General features: G+C 45.8%; 1 protein-coding gene across 4 annotated transcripts in view; it reads right to left on the bottom strand.

Moving 5' to 3' along the window:
• The window catches only part of cacna2d4a (calcium channel, voltage-dependent, alpha 2/delta subunit 4a), a 591407-nt gene that overhangs the window by 388587 nt on the left and 180286 nt on the right, over positions 1–22534 (bottom strand). For all 4 annotated transcript variants that reach the window (XM_038781413.1, XM_038781415.1, XM_038781414.1 and 1 more), the window contains one exon: positions 1134–1211. In XM_038781413.1, the coding sequence (XP_038637341.1) occupies positions 1134–1211 (78 nt within the window). The remainder of the gene's footprint in view (positions 1–1133; positions 1212–22534) is intronic.

The following is a 22534-nucleotide window of genomic DNA, read 5'->3' as shown; positions in this document are numbered from 1 at the left end:
ATCATCGCTCCCTAATTTTCATGCACACAGATAAAACATAGGCGAGTATTCATAATATAAATTAATGTAGAAATTGGGATGGCACTAATGTGGTATGAGTTCTGGTTCACAGAACTCTGCCTCATTTTCATTTCAGATCGCATGCATTATACCAGTAAAACAAATGGCCCCGCTCAGGAAATTCATGTTCCAGGCTTCCTTGGAGTCAGCATAAGTTCATTGAGTCTACGGCATAGCAATTGGAAGTTCACATCAGATCGGGCAAGATAACTGGAACTTATTTTGTCACACTTGCACCAGTGGAGAAAAGCCAGGGGTTTTGGGGAGCACTGACTTTTAAAGCTTCCGTAATACTGGATGAGGGTAGTTGCCTGGGGTTTGGTAGGCCTTGTGATTGGGACATCATTGCATCCTGTCGCACTCAAGGTCTGAGGTTGGACATGAAGGTGAGGATCTGGGGGTTTTAAGCTCCTGGTAGTCCTGTGGTTTAGGATGACTGGGTATATTCGGAGTTTAGCAGCCTTGAGAGGGGAATTCCTGAGAACTGATGTCACTGGTGTAAGGAAGCAGACTGATGGGAAACACATAAGGGCAATTAAGAACTGGAAGAGCATCTGAGACTGAAATGACTTCTTTGGTTTCTTTTCGTTTCATTTGTCGTTTTCAACAATTCTCCCACAGATTGTATACCATCTACCCTATTGAGAATGCTGTTCCCTGTCTGTCATCTGCCCAATTGTGAATGCTGTTCCACCTATTTATTTTTAAGAGGCAGAATGATGGATAAATGCCACAAGTAATCCAGATGGATTATCAAATCAGGCTGTCAGGAAAAATTTAAGGAATCCAGCAGGTTTACGTTGCTGGCAATTCCAGCAGATTTGTGATCATCCATGCCAACATTCATCTCAGACTTGGGCAAAAGTACTTTTTCTCCTGGATAAACAGCACAGGAATCAGACCTGGACAGTATTTGATCATCTTAGTCTGTATCTTTTCCTGCAGCTTCCAATTTAAATTCCAATCCAAAGTGGTTTTTACTTTGTTTGCATTCGTATTGTCAGATGCTTAACAACACAAAACTTATACAAAAAGAGGCTGAACAGAGAAAGATATTGAATACAGGTACTCACAGTTTCATTCTTTCTGCTAAAAACTGGCATTGCCACCGTTGTCATGAGGAGCAGACTATGTGCTGCTGATTGAAATAGCTGTTGTATAAGGAAATGATTAGATATTAATTTAAAAAGGAATGACTGTAAGGACAACAATAGGTAGGCCAAGCATGCAAATTGTACTTCAACACCGCTGCTAACAACTAGGTCTCAAATAAAATTGACTACATGAAATTCTGCCTCAGTTAATATGTCAGATGAGATGTGAAAAGTAACAATGGGAATGGGAATACTTCCACTTTAGATAGTGTTTGCGATTGAACAGTGGTTGAAATTCCTCAAACCTTGCCAACTCCCAGGTGAGATGCATGACTCAGATATAGTAGATTGCATGAGCTAACAAATTGCAGGATTGCTTTCTGAAACGCATATTGTAAATAGACTTCTTGGCTCAACAAGCCTATGTACACCAGACCTATATTATATGAAAAGACAACAATGACATGTTTTGTCGAATTGCTGTGCTACAAGTCAAGATTCTACAGGGAAATTCAAAATGGATTATAATGATGGGTAACCTGCAAAAACATGTCACTTGGCTGTTTTTTTCTTTAAGTTAATGAAACTCTTTTTGTAACCTGTTGAAAAAAGTTCTAGCCACTTTATGAATGAAACATTGCTCCCATCCTGAACTTCATGCAGTACACGACATTCATATATAGCACAAAGTTAAATACATACAACACAGCACAGTATAAACCATGACCACTGAATTCAGAACACAACATACAATAATGGCAGCACATGCAGTGAGCAATGTAGATACAGCAGATTATAAAGGAAGCAAATGGAATGTTAAAGAGAGATTGAACAGTTTAGTCCAATACTCTTCAGAATTTAGAAAAATATGGGGAGATCAAATTGAGGTATACAAATTGATAAAAGATGTGATATAAAGTAGAAGTGGAGCAGATGCTTTCTCTTGTGGGGCATTCGTAGGATAAGAGGTAGCAAATTTAATTCCAAGTTGAGGAGAAACTACTTTCGCAAAGAGTTGCAGATCTGTGAAATTTGCTACCCTTGAGTGCAGTGGATGCTGGGACAATGAGTAAATTTAAGGGTAGTTAAACAGATTTTAATGTGGTAATAGGTTGAAGGTTATGGCGAATTGGCTGGATGGTGGAGCTAAGTCCAGGATGAGATCAACCTTGATCAAATGGCGGATCAGACTGGATGGGCCACATGACCTAATTCTGCTCCTATATCTTGTGAACTTATGAATTTATAATAGTTACCTCCTTAGACTGTAGCAGTTATCAATGATGAGGATAGCAATAAGCAGTAGCAATGAGGTGGAAGCAGAATAGAATGATGGTGATGGGTTGAGGTAAGTAAATTACAAATAAGAAGGGCAGACAGAATATGAGGTCCAATTATACAGCACAGTGATATTAAAACAATAAGAATGACCAGCAAATACAATAGCAATATGACATTACAATGAAACTATCTTTCAGGAGGAAGATAATACATCAGCGTGTTATTGTTCGTTTAGTTTTCAAGGGCAGAATTTTATGATGGGGATCGATCATAAAATTGGGGAATTATTTCCCACTGCCCATCCACCTGCAAAAGCTAGGGAGATCATCAGCCTTCGCCCCAAATGAGACCCTTAAGTAGCCAATTAATGGAAAAGTCTGCTGAGGTCTCAGGAAGGTTTGTTGTCTCCTTCACTGCCCCCCTTTAGTAATTATTGGTGGAGCAGCTGGAGCCAGAGAGAAGCTGGTTAATAAAATGGGCGGCAGCTCTTAGAGGCAGAACCTTTTCCTCAGATGGGGGTTGTAGACTCCCGGAGCTTTACATTGCTGCTGTATGGAACAGGGGTGAGCTCTCCACCAACTTTTGTGGTGGTGGGGAGGGAAACTCTCCAGTAAAAGCTCAGTCAATGGATGTCCGCACATTTCTCGACGATGGACTACATCACAGTCCAACCGATCTGTTCTCATGCAATGACCACACAAGATCCCACAGCTTTTCTGACGATCCCACACCTCACCAATGTTAAGTAACGGGTGAAGAGACATTCCAATTAGTTGTCTCATTTATGTTAAGTATCCAATAATTGACACTGATATGTAAAGGGGTTTCAGGTGGCCTTTGTGTCAGGTGATGTGAAGATAGAGTTTTGTGCAGAGTCTGTTAAAGTGAAATAAAGGTTTGGAAAAAGGAGCAGTACCTTTGATTCTTTGTACAACAGCAGCTAAACGTCTAACAAATGGGAGCAGAGGATGGTTGTTGTGCAAATGTGAAGGGTTGAAAGATACAACTTTTCCAGACGAAACCAAGGAGTGACTGAGAAGAAAAAAAGAAGATATATGGCTGAACCTAGGATAAAGATTGCCGGATATGACTACCCCCCCCCCCCCCCCCACCTTATTTTCTGAAAGGGGATCGTACAACCAATGGAGAAGTGCAGTAGTTATGTGGACTAAGGTAACTGCCTTGGGAAAGAGAAAACAAGGTTTGGCATTGGCTATTTCTCTACCTTATGACAGTAAAGTCCGAAGCAAAGCGTTTTCTGAGCTGGAATTGGAAGAGTTAGACTCAGAAGGAGGTCTGGAGACTCTATTGCATTATATGGATAAGATTTATAAAAAGGATGGCTTGTTAAGTGCATATGAAGCATGGTCGGATTTTGACAGATTCCGGAAAATAGAGGATTTCTCCATGGAAGACTATATAATGGAATTTGGCAGACTATGTAAAAGGCTTCAGAAACACAACCTGGAATATCCACAGTCTGTGTTGGCCTTTAAATTACTTGACTGTGCTCGTGTGAGCAACATGGATATGCTTCTGGTTTTGACAGGAGTTCAGTTTGCGGATAAGGATACCTTATTCGATCAGATGACAGAAGCTTCAAAAAGGTTTCTGGGGAAAGTTTCGATTTCAATGGCTCTGAAGACCCAAATAGACCCAATCTGCAATAAAGCAGAATATGGAAGATACACTACTAACAGGATTGCGCAATCACACGGCTACAAACAGGTTCCAAGACTATAGAAGGAGATTGGGACGTGGAAATTATGAAGACAGAAACCCAGTTAGAACCTACAATAGGAAGATGAACCCCAGAAATTCCCCGGGGTATGATAAATTGATGTTTTCGATGTAACTCTCAATACCATTATGCTTTCAACTGTCCAACACGTTATAATAGTGTTTGAAGCGACACATGACACGGAAGAGTCAGAAGAGGAAAAAGATAGTGACCAGAAAGAAGGCATTGTCCTATTAACAAGAAGTTTTACGCCGGTAATGAGGGAGTTGGTTGCAGAATCGTTCAATTGTGCTGTATTGGACAGTGGCTGCACATCTACTGTGTGTGGAATTGACTGGTTAAAATGTTATCTGGACTCCTTGAATGCTGAAAATCATAACAAGGTTAATGAATTTGAAAGTTCCACAAGTTTAAGGTTTGGGGATGATAATACTCTGAAGTCGCTGAAAAGAGTGGTGATCCCTTGCAATATTGCCGGAGTGAATCATTTCATTAGCACGGATGTTGTATCATGTGAGATACCTTTGCTTCTGAGCAGACTGTCGATGATAAAAGCACACATGGAACAGGATAAGGCAACAGTTTTTGGAAAGACGGTGGACTTACAATTTACACAATCAGGACACTATTGTATTCCATTACTGACAAACAAGTAGAGTTGTTAAGGATGTGTTAATGGCAGTTGAAAATGGGACTTTAGCTGATAAAAAGGTTGTTGTATTAAAACCGCATTGGCAATTTGCGCATCCATCTCCTCGGAGGCTGAAAAATTTATTAAAGGATGTAAGGGATGAAGACTATAATAAACTGATAGAAAAGGTTAGTGATCGCTGTGAAGTTTGTAGTAAGTACAGAAGGACACCAGCATGATCGATAGTAACCTTACCTTTGGCCAGAGATTTTAACGACATTGTGGCCATGGACCTTAAGATCTGGGATAAAGCCAATAATATATTTATTTTGCATTTTGTAGATTTAGCAACCAGATTTAGTCAATCAACGAATGTACGAAGTAAAGAAAAGAGAGTAATTCTGGATCAAATCGTGGAAAAATGGATAGGGACAGGAATGGGCTCACCGGCAAAATTCCTTATGGACAATGGGGGAGAATTTGCTGATGATGTGTTAAGGGATATGTGTGAAAACATGAATATCACAGTTATGACTACGGCTGCAGAAAGCCCATTTAGTAGTGGTGTGCGAGAAAGAAACCATGCGGTAATAGATGACATGCTCCGAAAAAGTTTGGCAGATAAACCAAACTTCAAGCTAAATTCAGCTTTAGCATGGGCGGTACATGCAAAGAATTCATTGCAGATAGTTGGGGGTTATAGTCCCTATCAAGTAGTGTTTGGTAAAATCCTAAAATTCTGTCCATTTTACATGACCAGCCTCCAGCTTGGGAAGGGACTACAATTAGCTCTGCCTTTGCTGAGCATTTAAATTACATAGCAGTAGAAAAGCTTTTTTGGAAGCAGAAGTCTCTGAAAGAATTCACAGAGCTTTAAGACATAATGTACGGCCATCAAATAGATTTTCAGCAAGGAGATATAGTATACTATAAGAGAGACAATTTTAATGAATGGAAAGGCCTAGGAAGATCATAGGCATAGATGGCAAAACAATTATTTTGCAACATGGCAATCAAACTGTAAGGGTACATTCATCAAGGATAATGGGTACAGATTACAAATTTTCAAATTTAGGCAGAGCAGACAGACATGATGAGGAACCAGAGTCATCTGGTATGCATGTGTTACAGAACTATGAGGACCAGTTAACTGATATAGACAGGGTTTCTGTCGAGGAACACAACACTTCTGATGAAGTAGAACAGGCCATGTTTCCGAAAGGACAACTGCCAAAAGTTGGTATAAAAGTGACATACTTGCCTGAAGGGTCTAGTCAATGGAAGGATGCAACTGTTATTAGTAGAGCAGGGAAGGCCACTGGAAAGTATAAACATTGGTTGAATGTACAGCATTCAAGGGAAGGAGTCAAGACAATGGATTGGGAACACGAGGTTCAAAAATGGAGAGCACAGAAACGCAGTGCCAGTTCAGATAGTACATTGGATAGTGAACAGGTCCAAAGGAAAAGGTTGAGAACTATTGAAAGGAAATCCCACAGCAGAAGGGAAAGGTCAAGCAGTGGCACTACAGAACGGGATACCAGGCAGGAGAGGGGACGTAGTTTATCAAGGTTTCGGAACATGAGTAAGACTACGAATGCTATTAGGAGTAGAAGGCCACATGCACGTGAGATTTTGGTGGCTTCCAATAAATTAGATGAAAACGTAATTAAAAATACCAAACAGCAAGAACTGCATAGTTGGAGTGAATTTGGGGTATACACGGAAGTACCGGATAGGGGACAAACAGCTCTAGCCCACAGATGGATTTGCACGGAAAAGGTTCTTATGGATAGAACTTATAAGGCAAAAGTCAGGCTTGTGGCAAGGGGATTTGAAGAAAACTTTGAAGATTAGGATTTAAGGGTAGATTCACCTAAGGCAGGAAAGGTTATTTTAAAGATCTTCTTGGCTCTATTAGCCACAAAGGCATGGGAATGCAAATCTATAGGTATAAAAGCTGCCTTTTTGCAGGGGCATCAGCTCCAGAGAGACATTTTTCTCTGTCCTCCTAAAGAGGCTGCTAACACAGAAGGGGTACTCTGGAAGTTGAACAAATGTGTATATGGATTAAATGATTCGTCTGAGTCTGGCATTTTTCAGTAAGGTCAGTTTTGTTGAAGTTAGGCTGTTGCCAGTTTAAAGCAGATCCAGCAATGTTTTACTGGCATTATAAAGTTAATCATTCTGGCATCTTTATGATGCATGTCGACGATTTCTTGTGGCGTGGGACTAGTGATTTCAAAGCTATTGTAATCTCTGGTTTGAGGAAAGAATTCAGGGTTGGAAGTCAGGCTTCCGGTGCATTTAAATATATTGGACTTGAAATTGGACAGACTAAGTTAGGGGCAACTTTACCTCAGCAATCTTATTTGAAAAGCATCAGCCCAACAGCAATTAGTCTGCAGCACGGTAGCATGGTGGTTAGCATAAATGCTTCACAGCTCCAGGGCCCCAGGTTCGATTCCCGGCTGGGTCACTGTCTGTGCGGAGTCTGCACGTCCTCCCCGTGTGTGCGTGGGTTTCCTCCGGGTGCTCCGGTTTCCTCCCACAGTCCAAAGATGTGCGGGTTAGGTGGATTGGCCATGCTAAATTGCCCGTAGTGTCCTAAAAAGTAAGGTTAAGTGGGGGGTTGTTGGGTTACGGGTATAGGGTGGATACGTGGGTTTGAGTAGGGTGATCATGGCTCGGCACAACATCGAGGGCCAAAGGGCCTGTTCTGTGCTGTACTGTTCTATGTTCTATGTTCTAGTCGGGGCCGGGTTTCACAAAAAGACGCAATGGTTTCAAAGGTGGATAAAGAGCAACTGCGAAGTTTAATTGGGCAACTGAACTGGTTAGGTAGACAGACTCGACCGGATGTGAGTTTTGGTGTCTTGGAGTTGAGTACAGAAATGAATGATCCCAAAGTGGAAGACATAATAATAGCAAATAAAGTGTTGGCCAAACTAAAAATGCAGGAGTGTGTTTTGAAGTTCCTGGTTTTAGGTGACCTTAGGCACTTGAAACTCAGTTTATACTGATGCGTCTCATGCAAATTTATGCGATGGGGTTTCAAGCTTTGGGGAGCAATGATAAATGTTGCCCTCTTGTGTAGGAAACAAAGAAAATAAGGAGAGTGGTCAAAAGCACTTTGGCAACTGAGACGTCAAGCCTTGTAGAGGGGGTGGATATGGTCTTTTATATATCTCAGATATTGACAGAAATTTTGGGATTCGGGGTTTTGGGTAATCTACCTATTGACTGTCACATTGACAATAAATCCCTGTGGGAAAATATGCACTCTACAAAAAGTGTCAATGAAAAAAGGTTAAGGATAGACATCGCAAGTTTGAAGCAGATGTTGGACATAGGAGAAATAGTCAAAATTAAATGGGTCAACAGTAGCTATCAATTTTACAAAAAGAGGGGCTAGTTCACACAAACCTTTTAGATATTGTTAATGAAGGGCGCCTGTTTCAGTGACTTTTTTTTCCAAAAAAGGTGAAAAAAAAGAAGGGGGGAAATTGCGTGTGTTTTTGAGTTTCTTGTAATTCTGCTTTTACCTAATAATTTTTTTTTCTCCAAGGAAGGGGAGGCTGTTAAGTAATGGGTTAAGAGACATTCCAATTAGTTGTCTCATTGATGTTAAGTATCCAATAATTGACGCTGATATGTAAAGGGACTTCAGGTGGTTTTTGTGTCAGGTGATGCGAAGATAGAATTTTGTGCAGAGTCTGTTAAAGTGAAATAAAGGTTTGTAAAAAGGAGCAGTACCTTTGATTCTTTATACAACAGCAGCTAAACGTCTGACAACCAAAGTTGAGCTCAGTTGTCAGAACTACTTGATGACAACAGCAACATCTAAATAATCCCATTAGTGGAACAAAATCGTTAAAAGGCATTTCTCAAAAAAGGAGAGAAACAGTTGGAAGAGTTAGGAAAATAGTTGGGAGAGGTGAATGAAGACTTGGTTGAAATAATAATTTTTTGATAAAACCTTTGAACATGATATGGAATGCATTACATTTGTTTGTTTTTGGAGAACAACAGAATGAATGGTCATGTGGTTGAAAGCTTTGCTTCCAAAAATAGTGCAAGGGGAGGAGCAAGGGATGCACAGTTGGGAGGATGGAGAAGCTGGATAAGCCTCTTCGGTGAGTAGGCCCCTTACAGTCAACAATGGAGGAATTCATAGTGGGGAATAAAGAACTGATTGAGGAACTAAATTCATACTTTGCTTCTCTCTCCACAAAGGAAGACATGAATAATGTACCAGAAGTTCTGAGTAACAAGGTGTAGTGAGGAGCTGAAGGAAATTAGTATTTGTCGAGAAATGGTTTTGGGGAATTAATGAGCCTGATAATCTTCATCCCTGAGTACTTAAGGAAGTGGGCTTGAAATAGTAGATACATTCATGGTCATTTTCCAAAATTCTTTGGACTCTGTAATGGTTCCTACAGATTGGGGGGGTAGCTAATATAACCCTGCTATTCAAAAAAAAAGGAGAGAAAACAGGGACCTGTAGGTTACTCGGTAATAGGGAAGTTGTTAGAGTCCATTATCAAAGATTTAATATCACAGCATTTGGAGAGCAGCGGCATAATCAGACAAAGAAGACAGATTTACGAAAGAGAAATTATGCTTGACAGATGTACTAGAATTTTTTGCCGATGTAATTAGTAGAATTGACCAGCGAGACCTGGTGGATTTGGTGGATTTGGGCTTTCAGAAGGTTTCGACAACGCCTCACATAGCAAATTACTATGTAAAGTTAAAGCGCATGGGATTACGAATAGTGTCTTGAGAGCGATAGAAAGTGTTGTGTTAGGTACACTGGTCTAACTCTGGCTGCAACTGGATGCTGCTTAGATCAGAAAGATACTCCAGACCTTGAAGTTAGTTCAATCAGGTTTATTGAACTAATAGCACAGTTCTCTGTGAGTTCGACTCTCTGCTAACTTAAGTGTGGTTATTCTGTCTGACTGAACCAGACTAGCTCTTAGACACGTGGTGGAGGTGTGAGATTGTAATAACACCCTTGACTGACTTTCTTGACGTTCATCAGTAGAAAGAGGCGGAGTGTCAGTGCCTCGTGTTTTTTATTGTCAGATCCCACCCGAGTGTCCTGTCTAATTATTGGTCATGTCCTGTTCTCTGTGTCTATTAGCTGCTTGTCTGTGCCTGCCTATATATCATTATGTGTGTGTCTGCATATCATGACATCTCCCCTTTGTTTTCAATGTTTGGATGACATATGTGAATGTATTTACAAGAGTAGGCCAATATTAATATATATACGTGCAGTGGATGTGAACATATGTACACGTGAAAACAGCTGTCAAATGCAAAAATACAGAACAAAGCAAATAGAACAAATGTTCATAAGTCCAGTCTCTGCCCCTTGCGTCTGATCCTGGTTGACCGCCAGAGAGGTGGTGGAGGGAATGACAGCGCCTTGATGGGCGGGATTGAAGCCTGGCTGGTGGCCTCGTGAGTCGAGGTATCAGGAGGTGGCAAAATAACAGAAGGAAACGGAGAAGAATGTGGTTGCGGGCAGGCAACTTTGCGCAGTGCCCGTTTGTTTCGTCGCACAACAGAACCATCAGCCAGATGAACAACATACGAGCGGGGGCAGCCAGTCGAACAATGAAAGCTGAGGCTGACCAGCCTCCATCAGGGATCTTGACCCGAACAGTGTCTGACAGGGATAACACGGGCAAATCGGTGGCATGAGCATCATAGCCCTGTTTCTGCCGGTCTTGGAGTTGCTGCGCCGTCTGCAGCATCGGGAGGTAATCCAGATTGGGCACGTGTATGGTTGGAAGTGTCGTTCGCAGATCCCTGTTCATCAGGAGTTGAGCCGGCGACATGCCAGTGGACAGTGGGATCGCCCTCTACACAAGCAGTGCAAGGTGAACGTCTGGCGCAGAATCAGCGGCCTTGCAGATGAGCTGCTTCATTATGTGCACCCCTTTCTCAACTTTTCTGCGGATAGTGTGGGCTGGAAGTGACGTGTTTGAACAGATATGACTGGGCAAACAGAGACCATTCATGGCTGCTAAAGCACGGGCCATTGTCACTCATGACAGTGAGTGGGATACCATGCCTGGAGAACGTCTCCTTACAGGCCGTGATGACGGTCCGAGATGTGAGGTCTGAGAGCTTCACGACTTCAGGGTAATTGGAAAAATAATCAATGATTAACACATAATCACGACCATTTGCCTGAAAGAGGTCGATGCCAACCTTGGACCATGGAGAGGTTTCAATTTCATGCTGCTGAAGTGTCTCCTTACTCTGCGCTGGCTGGAAGCGTTGACAGGTTGCACAGTTAAGGACCATGTTCGCAAAGTCCTGGCTGATCCCGGGCCGGTAGACAGCCTGCCTGGCTCTGCGTCTGCTCTTTTCCACACCCAGGTGGATCCTCATGGATTTGACGCAGCACCAAACTCTGGAGGCTGTGTGGAATTACAATCCAATCCAGTTTGAGAAGGATACCATCAACCAACCTCAGGTCGTCCTCTACATGAAAAATTGAGGGCACTGCCCTTTTTGCCAGCCATTGGCTAGGTGTTGCACAACACGCTGCGGGAGGGGGTCTTTGGCTGTCTCCTCTGAGATACGAATCACCTTCTCAATAGATGCCGGGAGGGTGCTAACACACAGCTGCACCTGTGACTTAACCTATGGCTCAATATGCCGGATGACTTTCAGTGGTTCACTCGGCACAGTGATGGAGCAGGACAGTGTGTCGGCAATGATGAGCTCCTTGCCAGGCGTGTAGACCAGGTCAAAGTTGTGAGTTTGAGGAGGACGCGCTGCAACCGAGGCGTCATGTCATTAAGGTCCTTGTGGATAATGTGGACCGGGGCCTGTGATCTGTCATCGCTGTGCATGCCGGCAGGTCGTAGACATAGTCGTGAAACTTGAGAGTGCTAGTGAGGAGGCTAAGGCATTCGTTTTCTATTTGTGCATACCTTTGTTCGGTGTGCGTCATTGCCCTTGATACGTAGGCAACCGGTGCCCAGGATGAAATGTCATCGCGTTGCAGCAGGACCGCACTGATCCCATCCTGGCTCGCATTTGTCGAGATTTTTGTTTCCCTGTCTGGGTCGATAAATACCAATACGGATGCAGTGGTGAGCTTGGCTTTCAGCTCCAACCACTCTGCCTGATGGGCCGCCTTCCACTCAAAGGCAGTGGACGTCTTCACTAGGTTTCGTAGGGCCGTGGTGTGTGAGGCCATGTTTGGGATGAACTTGCCCAGAAAATTGACCATGCCCAGGAAGTGCAATACCGCCTTCATGTCTTCCGGGACCTTCATGGCTGCGATGGCCTCGACCTTGTCTGTGCCACGGCACACGACCTGCTCAGATATCTGGTCTCCTAGGAACTTGTGTGTTGACATGCCAAAGCAACATTTGGCCCTGTTCAGCTTCAGGCCATTGGCGTGGACACAGCGGAATACCTGCTGGAGACAGGAAACATGGTCCTCAGGGGTTGTGGACCATCGGGATGACGTCGTCCACGTACATACAAACCCCTTCAATGCCCTCCATCATCTGCTCCATGATGTGATTAAATATCTCCGATGCCGAGACGATGCCGAACAGCTTATGGTTATAGCTGTACCTGCCAAACGGTGTGTTGCAGGTGCAGAGCCTTCTCTTCTGCTGGACTCATCCAGCTAGATTTACCAGAATCCATGTGACGCATCAAACTTCGTGAAAAACCGTGCATGTGCCATCTCACTGGTGAGTTCCTCCCACTTCGGGATGGGGTAGTGTTCACGCATTATATTCTGGTTGAGATCCTTGGGATCAATGCAGATGCGCAGGTCTCCAAACGATTTTTTAACCACCACCATCAAGCTGACCCAGTTAGTCGGTTCGGTTACCCTGGAAATGATCCCCTGCTGCTGCAGCTCCTTGAAGCTGTTCCTTCAGGTGCTCCTTCAGCGGAGCCGGGACCCGCTGTGGTGCATGGACCATTGGCTTGGCATCAGGTCGTAGTAGGATCTTGTACCGATATGGCAAAGTGCCCATCCTGTCAAACACATCTGGATACTGAGCGAGGATGTCGTCAATGCCGGCCCGAAGATCCACATTGGAGGATGTCGTTGAATAAACCCACTGCACCAGGTTTAGCTTTTTACCGGCATGCACGCTCAGTAGGGATGCCCTGGCAGGCTTGACAATTTCAAACCTTAGCCATGCATGGGTACTCTGGTAAACGAGTAGATGGCAGGACCCCAGTACCATGATGGCATTACTGTTGTAGTCCAGGAGCTGCTGGAAGGACCTTGGGGGGGGGGGGGGGGGGGGCTTCTTGATGCGTTTGAAGTCTGCCTGTGAGAGGAGGTTGACAAAAGCACCTGTGTCCAGCTTGAACTGGATGGAGCAGCGGTTGACCTGCATCACCACACGCCATTCATCCTCCGAAACCACAGCGAGGATGGACTGAATGTGAGATGAGTTAGGTGTGGCATGTTCACGTGTGATAATGATGCCCACTCAGTAGGTGGACTCCAGGCACTCGTCCTCTGGATCCGTTGTACTGCCAGGATAAGAATCCTGTTATCGTTGTTGCACATTCTGGACGCACCGTCGTTGGAATTGGGAGCGCTGGCCTCTGACTGGTGATGCAGACCTGCACAAGACTGCATAGTGTCCAGGCTTCCTGCAGTTTAAACATGGCCTGCCTCTTGCAGGGCAGTGTTCCATTAAGTGGGCGTTGCCACAGTTCGGGCACGTCATGCGTCGGTGTTGTGATGCAGTGTACATTGTTGCGCATGCGCAGTGCGGTCGGCAGATGTCTACACCTGCGCAGTGTGGGTGTCGGCCGCTTCGTTATCCTGTTCGTATCGCGCATGCCTGGGGCTCCGGGAAAAGTGCACGAGATGGCCGCTGTCTTCAATGCTGAGGCGCTGCATCCAGGAAATGGCCTGCACCCTCTCTGCCTCGTGGGAGGAAAGTTTCTCATTTTCAGCCGATTTGTATTGTGAAAATCGATTTTTTGCGTGTGCATGCACTGTACATGTTTTAATCGCGACTGGCAGGGTGCTTTGCTTGATTTTTAAGAGCTGCTCTCTCAGAGGATCAGAGTGAACCCCAAACATGATTTGGTCTCTGATCATGGAGTCAGCAATATCACCAAAGTTGCAGGACAGCGCTAGCAGGCGGAGGCTAGTTAAGAAGGCATTGAAAGATTTATCTTTACCTTGAAGACGTTGTTTTAATATGTTGTGCTCGAAGTATTAATTGATGTCCACTTCACAGTGACTATCGAACTTGTCCAGGATGGTCTGAAACTTTGTCTTGTCCTAGCCTTCGGCAAAGCTAAACGGGTTGAAGAGTTTGATGGCTTGATCGCCCGCTGTTGAGAAGAGAAGGGTGATCTTTCTTGCATCAGACACACCCTCGAGGTCTGAGGCTGCGATGTACAGCAGAAACTTTTGCTTAAATGTCCGCCAATTGGCACTGAGCCTGCCGGAGGTCCTGAGCTGGTGAAGAGCCTGAATCTTCTCCATGGTGCTGGAATACATTTACTGGTCATCACGGAAAGGACTGAGGTAAGCCACCTTAAATTAGTAGTCTCCTGGTATCATGTCGTGTTAGGTATACTGGTCGAACACTGGCTGCAACTGGACGCAGCTTAGATCAGGAAGATACTCCAGACCTTGAAGTTAGTTCAATCAGGTTTATTGAACTAATAGCACAGTTAGCACAGTTCTCTGTGAGTTCTGTCTGACTGAACCAAATTAGCTCTTAGCCACGTGGTGGAGGTGTGAGATTGTAACAACACCCTTGACTGACTCTCTAGATGTTCATCAGTGGAAAGAGGCGGAATGTCAGTGCCTCGTGTCTTTTATAGTCAGATCCCACCCCTGAGGGTCCTGCCTGCTCAATGGTCATGTCCTGTTCTCTGTGTCCATTAGCTGCTTGTCTGTGCCTACCTGTGTATCATTGTGTGTGTGTCTGCATATCCTGACAGAAAGCTGGGAAGCAAAAAGTTGGAATAAATGAGCCTTTTTCCGATTGACAGGAGTGACTCGTGGGAAATGCAGGATTCTGTGTTCACAGTATATATTAATGATTTGGATGAGGCCCATGTATCATCACTATTTTTGCAGATGATACAAAGTTGCGTGGGAGGGTGAACTATGAGGAGGATGCAGAGATGCTTCAGTGGGATATGGACAGGCTGAGTGAGTGGGCAGACGCATGGCAGTGTAATATGGATAAATGTGAGGTTAGCAAAAATAGGAAGGCAGATTATTATTTAAATGAGCGTAAATTGAGAGAGGTGGATATGCAGAGAGACCTTGATGCCCTTGTGCATCAGTCTGCAATGATCGGCTACATATCCGAATTGCCTCGACATATTGTCTATGTATGTTTCTATGTATTATAAGAATCAGATTGGGTGAGACCACAAAAGGAATTTAGAAATGAGAACTAGGATCTTGGGGCGGAATTCTCCGACCCCCTGCTGGGTCAGAGAATTGCCGGCGGGCCGCGCGAATCGCATCACGCTGCCCCGATGCCAGGACGTGATTCTCCGCAGAGCGGAGTATCGGCGCCACTGGGGCCGGCGTGGTCTGCGCGGCGCTGGTCGGTGTATGCCTCGACTCTCCGGCACGGGCCGGCATGGGCCAGCGCGCCGATTCTCCGGCCCGGATGGGCTGACCGGCCGTCACCAAAAAGCCGAGTCCCGCTGGCACTGTTTCGACATCCACTGAGCTGGTGGGACCTCGGCATTGAAGGGTCTGGAGGCAGCCTGTGGGGGAGGAGGGGGGGTCTGACCCGGAGGGGGGGGGGGCCTCCATAGTGGCCTGGCCCATGATCAGGGCCCACCGAACTGCGGGCCGGCCTCTCTGTCGGGGTCTTTCCTCCACGCCGCTCCTGTAGCCCTGCGACATTTAGCATCGGGGCCGGCGCGGGGAAGAAGGCCACTGCGCATGCGTGGAATCTGCAGTGCCGGTTTCATACTGGAATCGGTAGCTGCAGCAGCATGGGCCACTCCAGCACCGTGCTACCCCACTGTGGCTCAGAGAATCGGGTGTCGGAACGGGTGCCGACGTCGGAGAAAAACACTCTTGTTTTTACGCCCGCGTCGGCACTTAGCCGCCTGATGGGCGAATCCTGCCCTTGATATTGATATGTTAGGAATGCTGAAATCTTGGGAGCTTTGTAAGGATAACTGTAATAGGTGAACATAAATTAGTATAGGATGGAATGAAGAAAGCAGAATATCGAGCAGCAATTGAAACTTGGGACCTTCTTGGATTACACATCTCAGCACCATAGAAGACGATATCCTGGAGTAATTGAGCACAAGAAGAAGCTCTAGATACTCAAAATATTATGGGTGGGATTCTCCATTCCCCGAAGCCAATTTTGTAATTGGCGATCGGGTGGAGGATCCCTTTTTACGATGGAATCGGGGACGGTGCCTGTTTTCATATGCTCCGCCCTCTCCAAAACTACGTCATCAAGGAGCGCGCTGCATACCGTTGGAATAGCCTCAGGACGTTACCTCCCCTGATCCTCCGCCCTCGATGGGCCGAGTTCCAGACCACGCGGGGAAACGCGTGGTCTCAGCGGTCGGGAACACAACGCGGCGGCTGCAGACTTTGTCCAGCGCCACCACAGTCAGGCAGGAGCCGTGCTGCTGGCTGGGGGAACTTCGGCGAGGGCTGGGGGACTGGTGCAGGGTGGACAGAGGGTGGTGAGTGGGTGTCCAGGGAGGCACTATCTGCCCGGAGCCATGAAGTATGGCCCGACCGCTGCAGGTCATCGCCGTGCACATGCGCGGCCCATCTTTGGGTAACCTACGAGGAATGGGAACTATATTTTGGCTCGCCGGAAGAAGTGACGGGCTTTATGAAAGGCAACAACCTGGTGGACCCAGAAGGACTTAACAAAAAGAGAAAACTGGTTGAGAGCGATTTAAATCAAAATGTTCTGTGGTGCACTTTAACTTGAGTTGCGATGACCGGGAAGAGAAGTATTTTTCTGAGTTATCTAACTTTGACCTTTCAGTGTATGCACTAAGGTACAGTTTGTTCCCTTTTTTTTTGTGTTTGTAAAAAAGAAAAAAAAAGGGAAAATAAAAAAAATGGAGGGGGGATGAATAAAAATTCTCAGATTGAGATGGTCTTTGAGGGAAAGACATCTGTTTGAGTTCTTGCGTGCGTAATGTTTTCATGGAGGTACTGGGAGAATTTGAGCGATTTTAAGAATTTAAGCTGAATATGGGAAAGAGCGAGACGTTTGTGATCCAGGCACGGGGACAGGAAAGGAGACTGAGGGAGTGTGGTAGTATGTCTAGGGGTATTACGGTACCTTAGAAGTGAGCTACTATTGGTGCAGAGGACTCGCTGCCCATTGACCCGGGTAAGTCACGTAGCCTCTCAGCCTACAAGGCGGGATATAAGAACCCGTGCTTCCTGGCAGTCGGCCATTCTTCTGTACGTCTGCTGCCGGGCACACATCTTGTGCATTAAAGCCTTTTGTTTGGATCACATCTTCGTCTCGTGTCCAATTGATGGTGCATCAGGGAGTTTTAAAGTGGTTTGGGGGGAGGGAGTTTCAGATATTTAGGGATTCAAGTGGCTAAAGAGTGAGGGCAGCTCCACAAGTTAAATGTGGGCAAAGCGGTCAACCAAATGAAAAGGGACTTCCATAGATGGGACATGCTCCTGCTGCGCTAGCGGGAAGGGTCCAGACGGTGAAGGTGACATTCCTCCCAAGGCTGCTTTTCCTTTTTCAATGCCTTCCGATTTTTGTCCCAAAGGCTTTCTTTTGAAAAATAAATGTGGCGATTACAGGTTTTGTGTGTGAGGGGGAAACCCCGAGAGTAAAGAGGGCACTCCTGGGGGGGGGGGTTGGCTGGATGGAGGGGGGGGAGGGGGGGGGGGGGGGGGGGGGGGTTGGCTGGAGGGGGGGGGGGGGCGAGCTTTATTAATTATTACTGTGCAGCTAACATATCAATGGTAGGAAGTGGGTCGTGTGGGAGGGGTCACCCTGGGAGCGAGTGGAAGCGGTATCCTGCAAGGGTAGGAGTTTAGAGGTTTTACTAATGGCACCTCTGCCATTTTTGCCGGCTCGGTACTCTACAAGCCCAGTGGTGGTGGCAGCCCTAAGGGTGGGGGTGGGGGAGGGGGGGCAATGGAGGCAGCACATGGAGTCAGTGTGGTTTCCGATTTGTAATAATCACCGGTTTGTCCCAGGGAGGCTGGATAGGGGCTTCAGGTGGCAGCAGGCAGGGACTGAGAGATTTGGGCATTTATTTATCCAGGAGGGCTTTCCAACCTTGAAGGCACTTGAGGAGGGGTTTGAGCTACCGGGCAGGAATGGGTTTCAATATCTTCAGGCCCGGGACTTTGTCTGGAGGAAGGTTCCAGACTTCCCTCACCTCCCCCTGAGGGGACTACAGGATAAGGTGGTCAAAACTGGGGTTGGAGAGGGGAGGATTTCGGAGATATATAAGGAGTTGATGGAGTGGGAGGGGGGCCCCGAACAGGGAGGTGAAATGGAAGTGGGAAGAGGAGCTAGGAAGAGAGCTGGAAATGGAAAAGTGTGAAAAAGCCTTGAAGAGTCAATTTATCTTCGTCCTGTGCCAGACTTAGCCTGATCCAGTTCAAAGTGGTCCACAGGGTCCACATGACGGCAGCCCGGATGAGCAGATTCTTTGAGGAGGTGGAGGATAGATGAGGGCGGTGTTGGAGTAGTCCGGCTAACCATGTGCATATGTTCTGGGCGTGTCCGAAGTTGAGGGGATTCTGGCAGGGATTTGCAGACGTTATGTCAGAAGTCCTGGAAGGGAGAGTAACCTTGAGTCCAGAACTGGCAATGTTTGGGGTATCGGACGATCCGGGGGCCAAGGGTTGTCGTGGCCATCTCCTCCCTGGTGGCCCGGGATGGATTTTGCTGGGATGGAGGGACTCGGAGCCCTGAAGTCAGGTATGTGGGTCAGTGGTATGGTAGGGTTTCTCAGTCTGGAAAAAAATCAAGTTCGCCTTGAGAGGATCAACTCAGGGGTTCGCCCGGAGATGGCAAACGTTCATCAACTTCTTCAAAGAAAATTGAATGTCAGTAGTAAGGGGTGGTGGGAAGAAAGTAGGAGGCATGGCAGTGTTAGATAAGGTTAGGGAACTCAGTATAGGGGTATCTAGGAAATAAGGCGCGGGCAATTGGGGACATTGTTTTTTTTTAGGTTTTTGTACATGTGTCAGCCCACGCGGTTGTTTAGAAATGATAATGTGTTAAACTGTGAAAATTACAAATGCTTCAACAAAATATTTTCTGAAAAAAACAGAGTCAACGTTTCAAGTCCATATGACTCTTCTTCAGAGCTGAAGAGAAGTAGAATTGTGATGGGCTTTATACTGTTGAAGGGATGGTGTGGAGCAAGTGGAGCAAAATCGCAAGTCAGGAATAGGTGGGAGCTGAGGAGAGATGGAAACAAATCAAGTAGTAATGATGGTATTAAAATCTAAGAAAGGTGCTAATTGGGGCATAAAGGTCAGGAAGCAGAATGTGTTAATAGCAGATCAAGACTCAGCACTCTTTGAAAGAAAACAAAGGGAAACCTTTCTTCATAATTTTATCCATTGTTTTTGAGCTCTAGTGTACACAATCATTTTTAAGTGAAGGTAAAAATACTCAAGAAGTGCCCAAATGTGCTATCTACATTATTAAAGTATAACTATGGTGAACCAATTCATACTGGAGGCGAGATGAGACCTGCACACTCCTATAAAATGCCCCACCCCTTCCGCCCCGTGTTAACTCAGAGGAGGTGGAGGCAGGCTGCTTACTTCTCTGTCTAAAGAATAAAGGGGAGCATGGTGTCCTGTCTCATCATACAAGCACCTGTTGGGGACTTCCTTCAGACTCTGGTCTCTGTATTTCTGTGCGAACTGATTCATATGCAACAGAAGAGGAATTTGGGGGAAGGGCTGGGGAGCTAGAGGAAGATGCAGGTGCTGAGGATCTCTCAGTACCTTCACCATCGTCAGTGATGTGAACAGCCATGGGTAGGCCTCCAAGTCAGGCTGTGCAGCAGTCCTCCATTCCAGCAACTGCTGTGCTAGCCATGCAACAGACTCTGCAGTTCTTCATGTATTCTGTGGATGTCAGCACTCGTATTCTGAGAGGACTAATCCAAGCTACCAAAATAGGTTTATACCCTTTCCTGGCTGAGATGCCACTCTTGCATCCACTCGGAGTGTTGCTGCATTTGTCTCTTCATGAGATTGGCTATTCTGTCTGGGTCAGGGCTCATGCAGTTGAACTCCTGGGCCAATGTGGAGTTCATGATGGTGATGGACTCCTCCATTCACAGGGCAAGAGCTCCCACTGACCTCTAGTAACTCTGCCAGATGTTGTCACATTTGCTGGTTACCTAAACAGTGTGACCCAAAAGGTGACTCCCGTGGTGACAAAGGTGACATTCTTGTCCACTGCAGCATCATTGAGATTTTCATCTCTTCTCTGAGGAGGACTATGCGCAGATATCTCTAATTCTGACACCTCCTCCTGCACTCTGGTAATGTACCCTTCACCATGCATCACTGCAACATTATCTGGTTTAGATAACCAGCAAATTTGCAGGTACATTACATCCCTCAGGAGTGTTGGGATCTGAATTGGTAATGTGCGAGCTAAGTGTGATATGATGTTACATCTCTTCCTCCTTTTGATGCCCAAGGAATGACCTGACCGACGGGAGGGGGAGCAGAGCCTGAACCTGTGAGACACAAAAGGAATTATTTTTCTCATAGTGCACACCTGCTCTGATGTACGCCATTGCCTTAACCATGTTCAGGCTGTCATGTGGCACAACTCCACCATTACATTTCCTCTCATGCCAACATCCCAGTGAGCTCAGCAATGTGGCAGTATAACCTCCACCATTACCAAGGTGATTTCAACACTACGTTATCACCAGTAACAGTGATTTATCATCATCAGCAGACTGGCAACCTCCATGCCCACATGTTCAATGGAATGCACGTATCACAGGAAAGCCCCAGTCTTGGCCATCCCCATGGCGTTCTTCATCCTTTTCGACTCCAATGATAATCTGAATTTATGCCAGCCAGATATATGGAGGGCTATTGCTCTTCACTGTGTGTGTGCATCACACGGCTCTTTCAAATGTGAGCTGTGCATACCTACTTCAGCTGTATACACAAATCAGCCTCACCTCTTAAGCAAAAATGTGTGACATGTCACACACCTCAGCTGCAACATGCAGATATAACCTTTCCTTTGAACTTATGTGTGGATGAGAAGATTGCATACCTTGCTAGAACACAGCGGGTCACTGAACCTTTTCCAGCACTGAATCTATGAGCACTGACAGTCTGTTGCTGCACTCATTGCAATCACAATTTGAATCCAAGCCTAGCCTTTAGTTGCTGCCAGTGGATGACAGCAGCCAGCAGGGTAGAGGACTGCTCTCCTCTTTTGAACTTCTTTCAGCAAAATGTTAAAGTCCTGATCAGAAAAGCAATGGGCATCTGGGCCATCCCTTTCCCATGTCTGCTCTGTGTGATATTCTATGAATAAAAATGGAAGGTGGAAACATTGTGAGCCATTCAGATTACAATGCTCTCATTCACTTTTGTATGCTTACATGCACCAACCATTTTCACCAAATCAATGATTTGGTGGAGCAAATGACTTTGTGCAAATGCTTGGTGCATGTATGTTCAACTATCACAGGGACTTCACCATTGATGAACAATCTCACAAATGGGCCTTTCTGAAGATCTATCCATACCTGAATTCCCAAGCCTCTCTCGACATGCCAATTCCCCCTACTACCCCTGGGATTGCCTAAATCTAGCCCACTGCCCGGACTGGGAACTCTCCATCTCTGTGCACTCAGACTGGAAGTGAAAATCTGGGCCTTCAGCCTGGATTTCTATCCTCAAGACATGTAACGGGAGTTGGGAGGATTCTTGTCTTGGCCAGCCCGCCTAGGGAATAAGTGCCCGCAAAAACACAGTTAGCATTGTGTGGGGGAAGAGGTGGGGGGGGGGGGGGGGGGGGGGGGGTGGTTTAACCTAAAGTCAGGCCAGTCGACCTGGGAAACAGTTTAGAGGCAGCTGGAGGGGTTGCTGGATGTGGAGTTGGGCTGTTTGAAAGGCTGGCCTTGGTACCATGGGACTTCATCCCAGTTAAAATAAAAACAGAAAGGCCCTCCAGCCCTCACTCTCCACACAGGTTCCGTGCCTTATCCCATGCCACCTCATGCCTCCCACCCACTTCCAATGGTCACTCATGTCCAAACTTTGGCATTCCATACGATTCAGCCACAATGCATTGTACAGAGTCAATGAACATAATAATGACAGTAAGATGTGTAATAAAAATCATTTTAAAAAATCATTCTTTGATAATTTTCCACTTGCTGAAAAAAATCCTTGTCACGTCAGGCCAATAAAAGTGACAATCATCCAGCCCCTTTAAAGTATCAATTGCTAGACCTATTGGGTGATGGTGGCAAAGTGGCAAAGTGCTGTCAACTGTATAATGTTTTCTCTGGGGCTCAGGTGTTTTATTATTTGAATGATTCTCAGCCAACAATACATAATGAGGCTTGGCTGATAGTTAACAGATCCATTATATTGTTGGAACAGCTGAATCCCGATCAGGCAGCAAATGCTGGATGTCCAGCAGGAGGTACATGGAGATCTGTTGGAGCTCCCAGAGTAGTGGTGGAAAACCT

This window comes from Scyliorhinus canicula, chromosome 20, assembly GCF_902713615.1.
Source record: "Scyliorhinus canicula chromosome 20, sScyCan1.1, whole genome shotgun sequence".
NCBI lineage: Eukaryota > Metazoa > Chordata > Chondrichthyes > Carcharhiniformes > Scyliorhinidae > Scyliorhinus > Scyliorhinus canicula.
This window is presented reverse-complemented; position numbering and strand designations above follow the sequence as displayed.